At 46.9% G+C, this 13,999-nt stretch overlaps 1 protein-coding gene across 1 annotated transcript; it reads left to right on the top strand.

Annotated features, from left to right (window-relative positions):
• Positions 1 to 12,076: 12,076 nt before the first annotated feature.
• Positions 12,077 to 12,580, top strand: UCN3 (urocortin 3). The gene has a single exon (XM_055543286.1). The coding sequence runs from the start codon at positions 12,077 to 12,079 to the stop codon at positions 12,578 to 12,580; it is 504 nt and encodes a 167-aa protein (XP_055399261.1).
• The last annotated feature ends 1,419 nt before the right edge of the window (positions 12,581 to 13,999 follow it).

Raw genomic sequence — 13,999 nt, 5'->3', positions numbered from 1 at the left:
ATCATATCTTTTGGGCTTCCCTGGTGGCTTTAAAAATTATAAAAGAACAGTCTTTGATCTGGCAGTTCTTACACATCTAACCGAACACTTAATCTTCCAAGTGAAGGATGAACAGGAATGATCCTCTCTCAACAGGAAATGAGTTCATCATTTGTTCTGAAAGATGCTGCTTTGAAGGCAAGAATCGTGACTATCCTGCTCCATCTTCAATCTTCAGAAGTCAAGACTGTCCCTAACACCCATAGGCATTCAATAAATATTTAAGTGAACAAATGACCTTACCAAAAATTCAAATTTCCTTCATCATGTAAAACCTATTTTTATAAACTCAGTGTGCTCCTCTTCCAAACAGGACGGTTAACTAGACCTATTGTTTTGAAAGGGCAAAACAGGGCGTCTCTGAAGCTCTTCCTGAGTTGAAAACTGAAACATTTATTACTGACATTTAAGTGTTGCTCCCACCTACTCCCCCTTTGCAAATATTTCTGAAGAAAACTCATTTCCAGATAGATATATCCTCATTTGCATCTAATTCTCTGCATATTACACTCAGTGGAGGAGGGCCAGCAAAGGTTAGGGCATCAGAGAAAGGTGACAACCAGAGACTCGAGTGAGTGTAGAGCTTTAATTGGCAATTAGTCAGAATAAAGTAAGAGATGGTGGAACTGGGTGCCTGTTCTAGTACGCAGCAAAGAACTCTGCATCGTGACCGCATTACAAAGAACACAGAAGATATCTTTCCATTTTATCTAAGTCAATGTACTTAAGGGCAGACAGGTGTTTGTCACAGTCATTACTGTCCTGAAGGGTCAGTAATGAAGTCCCTCTTGGATTCCTGATATCAGTAATTTGGGTCTTCTCTCTTTTATTCACGGTCTAGCTAGAGGTTTATAAATTCTGTTGCTCTTCAAAAAATACCAGCTTTTGTTTTCATTGTTCCTCTCATTTTCTAGTCTCTATTTCATACATATATGTATATATACACAATGATGTATATCACACTGTATATATATATACTCTAAGATATATATATATATACTCTGAAGCTGAAACTCCAATACTTTGGCCACCTGATGCGAAGAACTGACTCATTGGAAAAGACCCTGATGTTGGAAAAGATTAAGTCAGGAGAAGGGGGTAACAGAGAATGAGAGGGTTGGATGGCATCACCAACTTGATGAACATGAGTTTGAGCAAGCTCCGGGAGTTGGTGATGGACAGGGAAGCCTGGCGTGCTGCAGTCCATGGGGTCACAAAGAGTTGGACATGATGGAGTGACTGAACAGAACTGACTCTTATCTTTACTACTTAAATTCCTTGCTTTGGACTTAACTTGTTTTTCTTTTTCTATGTGAAAGCTTAGATCACTGGTTTCAGACCTTTCTTCTCTTCCCATATAAGCATTTAAAACTATAAATTTCCTCTGTATGCTGCTTTGAATACATGCCACAATTCTTAATATATTGAAGGAGCAATTCAAATTTCAAGGGGTATGCAAGTCAAGCTGTGTTCCTCGAAGATTTAAAAAGCTGATCATTTCCTCATACAACACCCCCCACACACACACACACACACATACACAATCACAATGTTGATATTTGGTTAATTTAGATAAGGAGTATACCTTTGTTCATCACACTCATTTCTACTTTCCTGGAAACTTTCTGAAAAACAATTGGAGTTTTAAGAGTGCACAGAAAGTTATTGGGGCAACTGCCTTGTTTTACAGGGCTTCCCAGGCTAATGTAGGAGACATAGGTTCATCCCTGGGTCCAGAAGATCCTATGGAGGAGGAAATGGCAACCCACTCCGATATTCTTGCCTACAAAATTTCAAGAACAGAGAAGACTGGCAGGCTACAGTCCATAGTATCGCAGAGTCAGATACGACTGAGCACAAATGCTTGTTTTACAAGGGGGACAGTGAGCTTGCAATCATGGTAAGGCACTAAGAAGCTGCCATCTTCAATAACAAGGTTTGGATTGTTGAAAACAAGCCTAGGAGAGAAGGACCAGCTGGTGGGAATGAACAATGGACTGTCATGAGGAAGGATCTCATTTTCACCTCTGAGCTGCTGCAGGGAGACTCCAGGGTGTGGTGATGTTCTCATTAGCAGCTCAGGTTCAGCCCAGGCTTCTCTACCTTCTACACCGCGTAACATCAGCGCTATTTCCTGCAGACCCCAGGACCTCAGCAGGCACCCGCTGCTCACCAAGATGACTGTGGAGACATCCCTTCCCACATGGGAACATGAGCAATCCTGAGAGCTGTCCACCGTCCAGAGTGTGACATGAAGGAACAGATGTCATCAGCCCCAGGACAGAGAGTAGGTGGAAAGCAAGTCTGGGATGACAGAGAGAAATGCAGATTTTTAAATGTTCACAAAGGCAGGGAGAGAGGGAGAAAGGGTAGAATATAAAATAACACCTACGCTATGGCTACAAATTCATGCACCCATGTTTTCTCAGGTTACCAGTTCAGTTTCTCATGCCTTGGTCTGATGACATGGGACCTGCAGTCCACACCGCCTCCAAGGCCCAACAAGCGATTTCTGGGCCTGTCTTACTGAACAATACTTTTAATTTCATCCACTTTTGGCCCCTCACCATGGTAAAAAGATGTCCTTCCCAAAGTTACAGGTCCTGGGACCTGTAACTTTTCAATGTTACAAGCCCTGGGACCTGTAACTTCCCAAAGTTACAGGCCATGGGACCAAAGTGACACTGGGCTTTCACTGGGGAGTAAAGTCAAGCTGGGAGAAGGCAATGGCACCCCACTCCAGTGTTCTTGCCTGGAGAATCCCAGGGATGGGGGAGCCTGGTGGGGTGCCGTCTATGGGGTCGCACAGAGTCGGACACGACTGAAGCGACTTAGCAGCAACAGCAGCAAAGTCAAGCTGTGTTCCACAAAGGATTAAAAAGCTGATCATGTCTGGGCTTCCCCAGTGGCTCAGTGGTAAAGAATCTGCCTGCCAGTGCAGGAAACCCAGGTTTGATTTCTGGTCCAGGAAGATTCCACATAGCCCCCCAGGAGCCGCTATGCCCATGCACCACAACTGCTGTGTGCCCTAGAGCCCAGGAGCCGCAACTACTGACCCCACAACCACAACAGCTGAGCTCCTGCACCTGGAGCTCGTGCCCTGAGACGCACCGCAACGCGAAGCCCACACCCCACAACTACAGAGGAGCCCCCACTCGCCGCAACTAGAGGAAAAGCCTAAGCGGCAACAAAGTCCCAGCACAGCCAAAAATAAATAGAATTATTTTAAAAACAAATTAAAAGCTTATCATTTCTAATCTTCTTGTGAGGCTCTCTTCCCATTTAACTACCTGATTCTTCAAACTTGTCTACAAAAATACTCCTGTGATACAGCCTTTGGTTAGTGCTTCCAAAGGCTGTTCTTCTCACCTGAGGCTCTTATTAAAAGGAAGTTTGATTCATTAGGGCTGAGGTGAGAACTGAGATTCTGCATCTCTAAAAGCTCCCAGGGATGCTGAGGTTGAAGGTCCATGGACCACACTTTGAGCAGCTGGCTTCTATAGTTCTTAGTAGTTACTATAGTCCTTAGTATTAAATATTAAGCACTTGTGTTTCTTGTCCTTAGTAGGTCTACAATAAACCTGACTTGGAGGGATGGCTTTTTGATTGAAGTATAGTTGATTTACAATGCTGTCTTAGATTCTGATGCTGCTGTTGTTGTTGTTCAGTCACTAAGTCGTGTTCAACTCTTGGTGACCTATGGACTGCTGCTCACCAGGCTTCTCTGTCCTCCACTACCTCCCGGACTTTGCTCAAATTCATGTCGATGATGCTATCCAACCATCTCATCATCTTCCATCCCCTACTCCTTTTGCCTTCAGTCTTTCCCAGAATCAAGATCTTTTCCAATGAGTTGACTCTTCACACCAGGGGGCCAAAGTATTAGAGCTTTTAGTTTCTGCTGTACAGCAAAGTGAATCAGCTATACGTATATATATATACCCCTCTTTTTTGGATTTCCTTCCCATTTAGGTCACCACAGGGCATTGAGGAAAGTTCCCTGTGCTATACAGCAGGTTCTCATTGGTTATCTGTTTTATACACAGTATCAATAGTGTATATATGTCAATCCCAATCTCCTAATTCATCCCATGGAGCTATGATTGAATTTATTAAATGTTTCTACAGTAGTAGAATAAAGAGGGAAAGCTTTACCAACACATCAGTCTTTCATCCTACTCATGTTCCCTCTCTTTTCTTGGAGTTAAGGAAGCCAGGGCATAATTGGGTGGAGGCAGACTTGGCAAAGTGGTGTTTCTTTTCTGGCTTATAGAGCAAAACAAGAAAGGTTGGAGGTGGAGTCAGTGGTGGAGGTCTCTGCCCATGTGGCCAGTGATCCAGCATCATGGGATGAACCTGCTTTTCCTGTTTGTAGCAGCTCTCCTCCCTAACCTCATGACAATTACTGGCCAAAATTGCAGAACTGTCTGTTTTTTACTCTCCCCCTACTATTTCTGTCTTGTACACCTGTATACAAACAAGTGTACTCCCTGAAATTTGAATTGTTCCTTCTGCCTCTATAATGGAAACTGTAGGATTTTATACTCTCAAAAGCCAACTATAGTGATGACATCACTGTCTTCTAACCCAGCCTCATTCTGTGGAGACCTGCACACACATCCTTCACCCTCCCTTGATTATTAGAGATGAAATGGAATCTCAATGCAATTTGAGTCCCCGTAACTTGTCTTTTTGAATAAACCTCTAATAATCTCTTTTTAATTTCATTTCAATACTATTATCTTCAATTATGGGCTCCGTGTCTACAACAATCCCTCACTCTCAAGGCCAAGTTCTGTTCTCTCCTTGTGGTTAGAAATGCAGGCTTATCCAGCTTTGCAAAAGAGATCATCCTTGAGGATGTTCATGTCGGGGGCCTGAGTTCTGAGGTTCACCTGTGTGTGACCCCAGCTAAGTGACTGAACTAGATCATGAACTCTCTTTTAGGCCAAGCATTCTGTGATTCTGAAAGAGTTCATGAAAACAAAAGCATTTAAAATACTAAAGAATGTCTGTTGGGACTTCCCTGCTGGTCCAGTGGCTAAGACTCCACGCTCCCAATGCAGGGGGCCCAGGTTCTATCCCTGGTCAGGGAACGAGATCCCACATGCCACAGCTAAGACTCAATGCAGCCAAATAAATTTTTTTAAATATGTATTATCTGTTTGGATATATGTGATGGGTTGCAATTGTATATGCACATACACGGAGCTACTGAATAAGGAGAATCAACCTCACTTGTTGAGTCTCTGCTAAACAGCAGATGCTGTGTTCGTGGTGCTTTTCCTGGCATAGACTTCAGTCTCAAGCTGCTTACAGACAAACGGACACAGTCAGGAGTGGACCACAGCCAGTCTCAAAGCCTAGACTTGCCTGGGGAAACAGATTAAAATTCACAGTAGATAGGAACATGGTGGTTTATTTCTGATTGATTGATTGATTGGTGAACTGATTAAGCATAGTCCCTGATTAGCTGGCAGGCATACTTTGGCCACCTGATGCAGAGAGTTGACTCATTAGAAAAGACCCCAATGCAAGAAAGATTGAAGGCAGGAGGAGAGGGGGATGACAGAGCATCACCAACTCGATGGACATGAGTTTGAGCAAGCTCCAGGAGCTGGTGATGGGCAGGGAAGCCTGGTGTGCTGCAGTCCATGGGGTCGCAAAGAGTCAGACACGACTGAACGACTAAACTGAACTGAATAGTAACACAGTGTGCTATGTATTGGGCTTCCCCTCGATGGCTCAGCAGTAAAGTATCTGCCAGCAATGCAGGAGATGTAAGAGATGTGGGTTCAATCCCTGAGTCAGGAAAAGCTCCTGGAGGAGGCCATGGCAACTCACTCCAGTATTCCTGCCTGGAAAAGTCCATGGACAGAGAAGCCTGGTGGGCCATGGTCCACAGGGCTGCAAAGAGTGGGACATGACCGAGCAACTGAACAACATGTAGATAAGAGATTCCAAAACATGTTCAGGGGTGGAGGGTGGCAGAGTGCGTGTATTAGCCTTGGAAGAACGTGGGCTGCTTGGTTACCATTACTACTTACTTTTCCCATGAGCAGAACCACAAGTGAGCTCGCCATCCTGGCCCCGTCTGGGAGCATGCTGCCAGTCCACTGCTTTGTAAGATGTTCAGAAGAGTTTCCAATTCCCTTGTCAATAGAGAAAACATGTGCCCTAAGTGTATCTGTTGGTGTTGATCCCCTTGTCTACAGATCAGGTAAACAGGGCACTGTGATTGTATCCACATGTGGAAAAGTGGCTATGGGGCAGTTTGCAAGTTTGCCCAAGAAGCCAACGTCCTCCCCTTCCCCTGGAGGGAGACAGAAAGCTTTTTTTTTTTTTAAGGTTATTCCATTACTATTTATTTATTTGGCCATGCAACATGAGGGATCTTAGTTCGCTGACCAGGGATCAAACCCACACCCCCTGCAAGGGCAGCATGGAGTCTTAACCACTGGACCATCAAGGAAGTAAGTCCCAGACAGAAAGCTCTGATGCTGTTTCACGAGGCCCCGAGGGAGGCAGCTGCCTCTAGCCTGTGGCTCCCAGGAGCTTTGCTCCAGGAATCAATCAGCCACTAAAAGTCCATCTGAGAGGATCATAAAACGTCTGTAATTCACCATGGCACCTGGACACAGAGACAGGCTGCAACTGTCCCCACCTGTTCCCACCGCTGCTGGTTTCAAGGGGGATGCAAAGTCCAATGAGATTGATTCCTGATAGGTGGATAGGAGACAGCGCTAGAGAACCCATATCAGAAAGGACTGGATGTTAATGCAGGATCATGGGTGTGCTGTTATTATAGAAGTACGGTTACTAATAACTAAATCAGTCCTGCCTGTTGGGAAAAACAAGAGTCAAGGCAAGGGTCTCCCCTTACTTCACAGACCAGAGATTTTTCACTAGGTTACAGGGGGCTCTGTTCATGCGTGAGGTGTAGTGAATCAGTGCCCAGAGCAAGAACTGTAGTTTTTGCATACTCATTTGCTCAGTGGTGTCCAACACTGTGCGACCCCATGGACTATAGCCCACCAGACTCCTCTGTCCTTGGGATTCTCCAGGCAAGAATACTGGAGAGGGCTGCCATTTCCTCCTCCAGGGGATCTTCCCAACCCAGGAATCAAACCAGGGTCTCATACAGCTCCTACATTGGCAAGATGGTTCTTTACCACTGAGCCACCAGGGAAGCCCCAGTTGTAGCTTTAAATGCTTATATACAAACTAATAGCGGGGAAAATGAAATGAAAATTTAATCAATTTAGAAGAACACAGACAAGGAAAAAGAGAAATAAACAGAAACAGAGGGGAAAAGCAGACCAAATAGGAAGTGTTTTACGATGTGAAACAGCAGAAAATAATCCGAAAACATCAGTAATCATTATTCATACAAATGTGTCACGTTAGTGATCACTATTAGTACAAACTAATACTAATATTAAGGCCTTGTTAATACAGAGATGGTTGATTAGATTTTTTAATTTCAGCACATACCCTTTACAAAAGAACTTTGACACAAAAAAAACTGGAAAAAATGCACCAAGCAAATGTCAACCAAAGGAAAACTGGAATAGCTATTTCAATATCAGACAAAGCAGACTGTAAGACAAAAAGTGGTATTTGATTTGAAAGGGTTTATAGTCAAATTATTAAAGGGGTTATTTGCATTGAGCTGGCCAAAAAGTTCATTTGGAATGTAGCTAGGCTGTTCAATAAAGGTCTTGGTGAAAATGCAAACTGTGCCTAAGCCCACACACTGCAGCTACTGAGCCCATGTACCGCAACTGGATAAACCTGCACGCTGCAATGAAGACTCAGAACAGCCAAAATAATAATAAATAAGTGTTTCCATTGCTCAGTAGCTAAGTCGTGTCTGACTCTTTTTTGACCCCATGGACTGCAGCACGCCAGGCTTCCCTGTCCTTCATAACCTCCAGGAGTTTGCTCAAACACTTGTCCATTGAGTTGGTGATGCCAAAGAAATTTAAAAAAAAAAAAAAAACTAAAACTAATCACAGGACAGCAGACAAATTTCTTCTCTACTTTCAAGCAGGTGTTGGCTCCAGGAAGAAGGGTAGAGAGACTGAAGTTAGTAAGAACGAAGATGAGTAATAAAACTCTTCAAAGAAGCTGCTTCTCAGTTCAACAGAGTGTGTTTTTTTCTTTTTATCAATGAAGCCAGTTGCTAGGGCAGGAAGGGCAGTGGGGGGTGGGGGCAGTGATGGGAGGTCTGGGAGAGAAGGCGGGTAGGAGCGGTCAGAGATGCTGACAGCTTGTCATCTCCGTGACGTGCACAGCTGCTTGGGTTGTATTTTAAACGGGATCACATCCCAGGGTAGACACCGCGTCTGGATTTATGATCCACCCCGTGATCTGTCACTTTTATGTATATGCACACACACGAGGGAGTGGAGTGGTTTCCATAGAGAGGAAAGATCACGGCCCACTTACAAACAATTCAAGAAAAGGAGCCGGCGACCCCAGAGAAGACAGAAGTTCGGGGGCGATGTTCCTGGGGCAGACCTCTCGGTTCTGAAGCTGCCCGCCCGCCTCACTGAGCATTTGCACTCCAGAGGGAAGTCTTCTCACAGGTAAGGCTCTGGTTGGGACTTTCCTATGAAGGATCACTTGATTTGCCCTTAATTATGCAGGAGGTGCTGGGGACTGGATGGGGTGAGCGATAAGAGTTGCAAGCACCCCTGGGGGCACTGTGCTGAAACGTCAACATCTGTGTTTTAAATGGGGAGAAGGCAGCCCCAAAGGGACCAGGGGGAGGTTTCTCAGGGGGGGCAAGAGCATCCTCCCCCCAATAGTAGAGAGGCCTGCTTTGCAAAAGGTAATAAACCAGAAGCAGGATGGGTTCTCACAAATGTGTTTTTCTGAACAGAGTCCAGCTGTGAACATGAAAATCGTGTTTCCAGATGGGGTGGATGGGGAAGATAGGGGTGGAAACTGGGGTACCAGTCCCCGCTGCCTGACCGATCGGGAAAATGCTTGCATTTCCTGGTTGCTAAGTCATCTCCTTTCATTCTCTTCATACACCTGTGAGGCAGGTAACGTCTGCTTTTTAAGATGCGGTGACTGAGAGGTTAAGTGACTGATGGAAGGCATTTGAGGGTAAGGGAGGTTCGCAGCCCAGGTCCTCTGCCCTCACAGCCTGGAGTCCTTTCCCCCTGGCCACCAGGGACACTGGAGGAAGGGAACAGATGTCTGTAACAATTAGATGCCCCCACTTGAAGGGGAGAGGCCATAAAGATGGATGTTTCATGTCTCCATTTGATGTCCAAGTGTTCCGAGAAATCCTGTCTGCAGGGTTCTCCTGTAACACAGCAATCTAGCCAGCATTCCCACTTCTGAGGATGAATGGAGTCAGAAAAGCAACACAAAAGCTGCCAGTAACAAGTGTTATCTAGATCTTGTCAACTTTCTCCTGGCTTTTCTCCCTCTTGGGGGGAAAGGCCTTTCATGAATGAACCCCCTCTGCTTGCTCAAGTGTGAATTGCTAAGAAGTGTGTGTGTTACACATAAATGCTTCCATGAGTCTGCAGCTCATTACTATAATATCTTTCAAAATGCTTAAAGGGTCCCTGGGTTCAGCAGTGACGGTTTTATAAAGTGTTTTTTTAATTCAACTTCTTACCCGTGTTTGCAGACTGCGAACTATCTCTGCCTTCCTGGATGCTGGAAAATGGGGCTGCCTCTGGGCAAAGCCCATGGTGTCCTGCATTTGCCTCTAGCTTCACTTTTTTCCTTCAGGGACGCTGTGTCTCACAGGTGCTCTGAATTTCAGGCCAGCTGAGTCCCTCGCTGCCTGTCCTTCTGGGCTTGAGGTGACTGTCACAGCTCTTAGAAGCAAGTGTCCGTCTCCAGAGAAGCACTGCCCTAATAACCCCCGAAGAATGGCTGAGTGTCAGGTACCCAAATGAGAAAAATGAAGATGAAGAACTTCTCCCTGTAAATCTAACTAGATGGGGGCCACGTGTTTTCAGAGCAGGTAGCAGGGAAATCTTAAATCTTTGTACTCTTGCACTATGGTAAAGGCAAAGGAATCCAAAGAATGTAAGAGGAGAAACTTGCTTAGGAATCAGACCTGAGTAAGGAGGAAAGGACGTTTCTTTTCTTTGACAGTCCTCTCTGTTCCTGGGATTGGCTCCAGGACCATCACAGATCCCAGATGCTCAAGTCCCTTATATAAAATAATGTATTATTTGCACATAATCTACAAACATCCTCCCACGCAGGGGTGAGTGCTAAGTCGCTTTAGTCATGTCCAATCCTTTGCCACCCTATGGACTATAGCCCACCAGGCTCCTCTGTCCATGGGATTCTCCAGGCATGAATACTGGAGTGGGTTGCCATGTCCTTCTCCAGGAGATCTTCCCCCCCTAGGGATTGAACCTGTGTCTCCTGTATTGGCAGGCAGATTCTTTACCACTAGTGCCACCTGGAAAGCCCCACGATCTCCCATGCTTTTATGCAAATGCTAAACAAAGCTAAACTGGAGAGAGAGGGAGAAAAGGAGAGAGAGAGGAGAGCCTGGAGCTCAATCCCCTAATCTCACAGATGGGAACATAGGGACCAGGGGCATTTAGTCACTGAGCCAGGTAGTGGGAGGTAGGGCCGAGCCTGACCCATGAAAAGAGCAGGGGACCAAGGGAGAGAGAGATAGTGACAGAGAGAGACAGATCCCCTCCCACCCCGACCCCCACCCCGTTATTAACCCTTTCTCTGTGCGTTGGTTTTTGGTTTTTTTAATCTTTTCAGGCTTAACAAGCCCTTTGAGAGTGCTCCCAAGCTTTAAAATGCCTTCAAGGCATAAGGCAGCTAAAGCCACAATTCATGGACGTTTATGCAAAACAACGAAGGACAGCCTCAATGAATGAGGAAACCAGAAGTCTGGGTATTGAGCACAGTATCAAAAGAAAGGATAAGTCCATTCTTCCACAGTCTAAAGAGCCCTGTAAAATGTTCTCCGGGAATCGGGCACACAGTTCTAAGGATCTCGGAGATGGATAGGAACGCTGAGAAAGTGGTTCACAAAGTGTGGTCCATGAACCCACAGCATCAGCATCCTCTAGGGATGTGTTAGGGATGCAGATTCTCAGGCCTTGCCCCAAATCTACTGATTCAGAAATGCTGGGGATGGGGCCCAGCAGCTGGTGTTTGAACAGTCCATTTACATGATTCTGAACACTCTGAAGCGTGAGAACCGCTGACTTAGAGTTCAAGGCACGATGAGCCTACCTGGGTAAGAGTGGAGCAAAGAGACAAAAAAGAAAAGCCAGAAACGCAACACAACCAAGATAATGGTCTGCAGGATGAAGTTCCCTGGCACACTATACATCTATATTTATATTCATATGAATTATATTCATTAGTTATATAATGTATAGTACATTTACAGATACACAGATACAGATAGATCACTTCTGAGATGGTTGCCTGTGTACTGAATCTTATCCTAATAGCACGTGGGGATTATTACATGTAAACAGTCATGAACCAACATGCTTCGTTAAGTATTTGGTTAGACAGGGAGCTTTTCCACTTTAATTTAACCTTTATGAGGTAGTACCTATTATCCCCCATTATTATTATTATCATTATTATTATCAGATGAGGAAATTGACGTTCTCAGAGGTTAAGTAATTTGCCTGCCACCCTCAAGCAAACAAGGACCCAGTTGGAATTTGAACCTACCTCTGTCTAACTCCAGAGCCTGTGTTTCTTTCCACGTGCTAGGTAGCTGGTTCCTACATCTGGACTATTCCTACATCTGGCAACGGTCTGTCATCATCAGGCTTGTTAACACGCAGATTGCTGGCCCCAGAGCTTTTGATTGACCAGCTCTGGAGCAAGACCCGAGAATTCCCTGCATTGCTAACAAATTTCCATGATACGCGGCCTGCAAGTCCAGAGAACACGCTTTCAAAACCCGGCAAAGCTGAACTTGCACAAAGCCTGGTAGATCTGCCCCGTCTCCCCCTGAACCCTAAGACCCTCTCACACCTATCGGTCTTTTCCGCTGCAGGGAGAGATGCTCGTGCCGGCCCCCTTCCTGCTGGTCTTGCTACTGCTCCTCGGGGCCCCCCAGGTGGGCCTCTCCCAGAGGTCCCCCAAAGCCGGGTCCAGCCCCAGCTGCCTCCACACAGCCCTACGTGAGGCCGAGAAGAGCCAGTGGAAGGACACGTCGCTGCTGATCAAGCGGATCTTCCCCGCCCTGCCCCGCGGAGATCCGGAGGACCAGGAGGGGCAGGAGGAGGAGGACGACACGGAGAAAAGGACCTTCCCTGGCTCCGTGGGCGGCGGTGGTGGTGGTGGGGCCGGCAGCACCCGGTACAAGTACCCATCCCAGGCACAGTTCCAGGGGCGGCCGTCCCAGGACAAGGCCAAGAGTGACCGGCGCACCAAGGTCACTCTTTCCCTGGACGTCCCCACTAACATCATGAACATCCTCTTCAACATCGCCAAGGCCAAGAACCTGCGAGCCAAGGCCGCAGCCAACGCCCACCTCATGGCCCAGATCGGGCGGAAGAAGTAGAGGAGGAGGCTGGGGACCCCCTGGGACGAGGACGGAGGTTGGGGGGTGGACAGGGAGGGTTGGCCCGTCCCGCCGGTTTTTATCGGAGGGATCGGCCCTGGTTTCCAGGCTCTCCACCCCTCTGTGCCTTCCCGCCTCCGGCTGGGCCCCCCCACCCTCTATACCTACACACACCAGCGGCCTGTTGTCCCAGATCCACAGATGGAGGCCACGGTACTGATACTGAGACACTGAGCTCTACCCTAGGCGTCTCCTTTCTCCCTCCCCACAAGGAGAGGCAAAGGTCAGGCACCCCTGCCCTCCACTCCGCTCTCTGACCCCAAGACGAGGAGTACAGGGAGGCCCTCCCCTCCCCACACCAACACCAACCCAGGCAGGAAGGCAAGGGCGCTGAGCACCCTGCCCCCAGACCCTCATTAAAACCCGTCTCACCCACATTAAAACCCATGGCTTCTTGAACCCCTGACTGGTTTCAATTCCTCTTCTTTCGGTCGGCTGCCTTCAGGCCTCCAAGCTTGGAAAGGGGCAGCTAGTGAGACAGGGTACAGGTGAGTCCGTTCCTGACCCTCCCAGGACAGTCCCTGGAGGTCTTGGGAGGCATCAAGAGCTTGGGAAAGGCCAAGTTGGCAGGACCCTGTTGGCCATCACTGGATCTGAAGCTGGCTATGTGGCCAGGTCCCACCAGAGGCATAGCCTTGGGTCTGCTACAGAGTGGGCCCCTGGGTAGAACGAAAGACACCCCCAGCTCCTCCCTGGCTTGCTAGGGCCTGGGCCACTAAGTCTGTCATAGGTGCTTCTAGAATCGACGGTCATTGTCCAGCCCAGTGCTGGGCCTGGTTAGGGATACTGACGTGGGAGGTGCCAAGGCCCTTGCTGTCCATGAGTCAACAGTCTTAAGAGAACAGACAAAAACAAAATGTGAAAAGAAGCAATTTCACTAGGGAGTATATAAGTGATGAACTGCAAGGTGATAGCAATTAGTGTAAAAAATACAAGGAAATCAGAGCAAGATGAGAAGGCTTAATATGAGAAGCACTTCACTAAAAATGGACATCAGCAAGCACCCTGATGGCCTCTGGCAGCAGAGCTTTCTGCATGGTGACAAGTCATGAATACATACAAAAAACGTCTTCACGTGAAATAAACCTCATATGCACACACCACCACCATCAGACAAAGTCAAGAGACGGACAACAAATTTGGAAAAATGTTTGCCACACAGGCAAAAGACAAGTATCTTACTGATCAAATATATAAAGAGCTAATAACCTCCCAGGTGACCCTACTGATAAAGAACCTGCCTGCCATTGCAGGAGACATTCGATCCCTGGGTTGGGAAGATCCCCTGGAGGAGGGCATGGCAACCCACTCCAGTGTTCTTGCCTGGAGAATCCCATGGAGAGAGGAGCCTGACGGGCT

This window comes from Bubalus kerabau, chromosome 13 (genome assembly GCF_029407905.1).
Source record: "Bubalus kerabau isolate K-KA32 ecotype Philippines breed swamp buffalo chromosome 13, PCC_UOA_SB_1v2, whole genome shotgun sequence".
Taxonomy (NCBI): domain Eukaryota; kingdom Metazoa; phylum Chordata; class Mammalia; order Artiodactyla; family Bovidae; genus Bubalus; species Bubalus kerabau.
This window is presented reverse-complemented; position numbering and strand designations above follow the sequence as displayed.

Excerpts from the sequence above, each read along its gene's own strand:
- UCN3 (XM_055543286.1), top strand. The coding sequence starts at position 12,077 with ATGCTCGTGCCGGCCCCCTTCCTGCTGGTCTTGCTACTGCTCCTCGGG.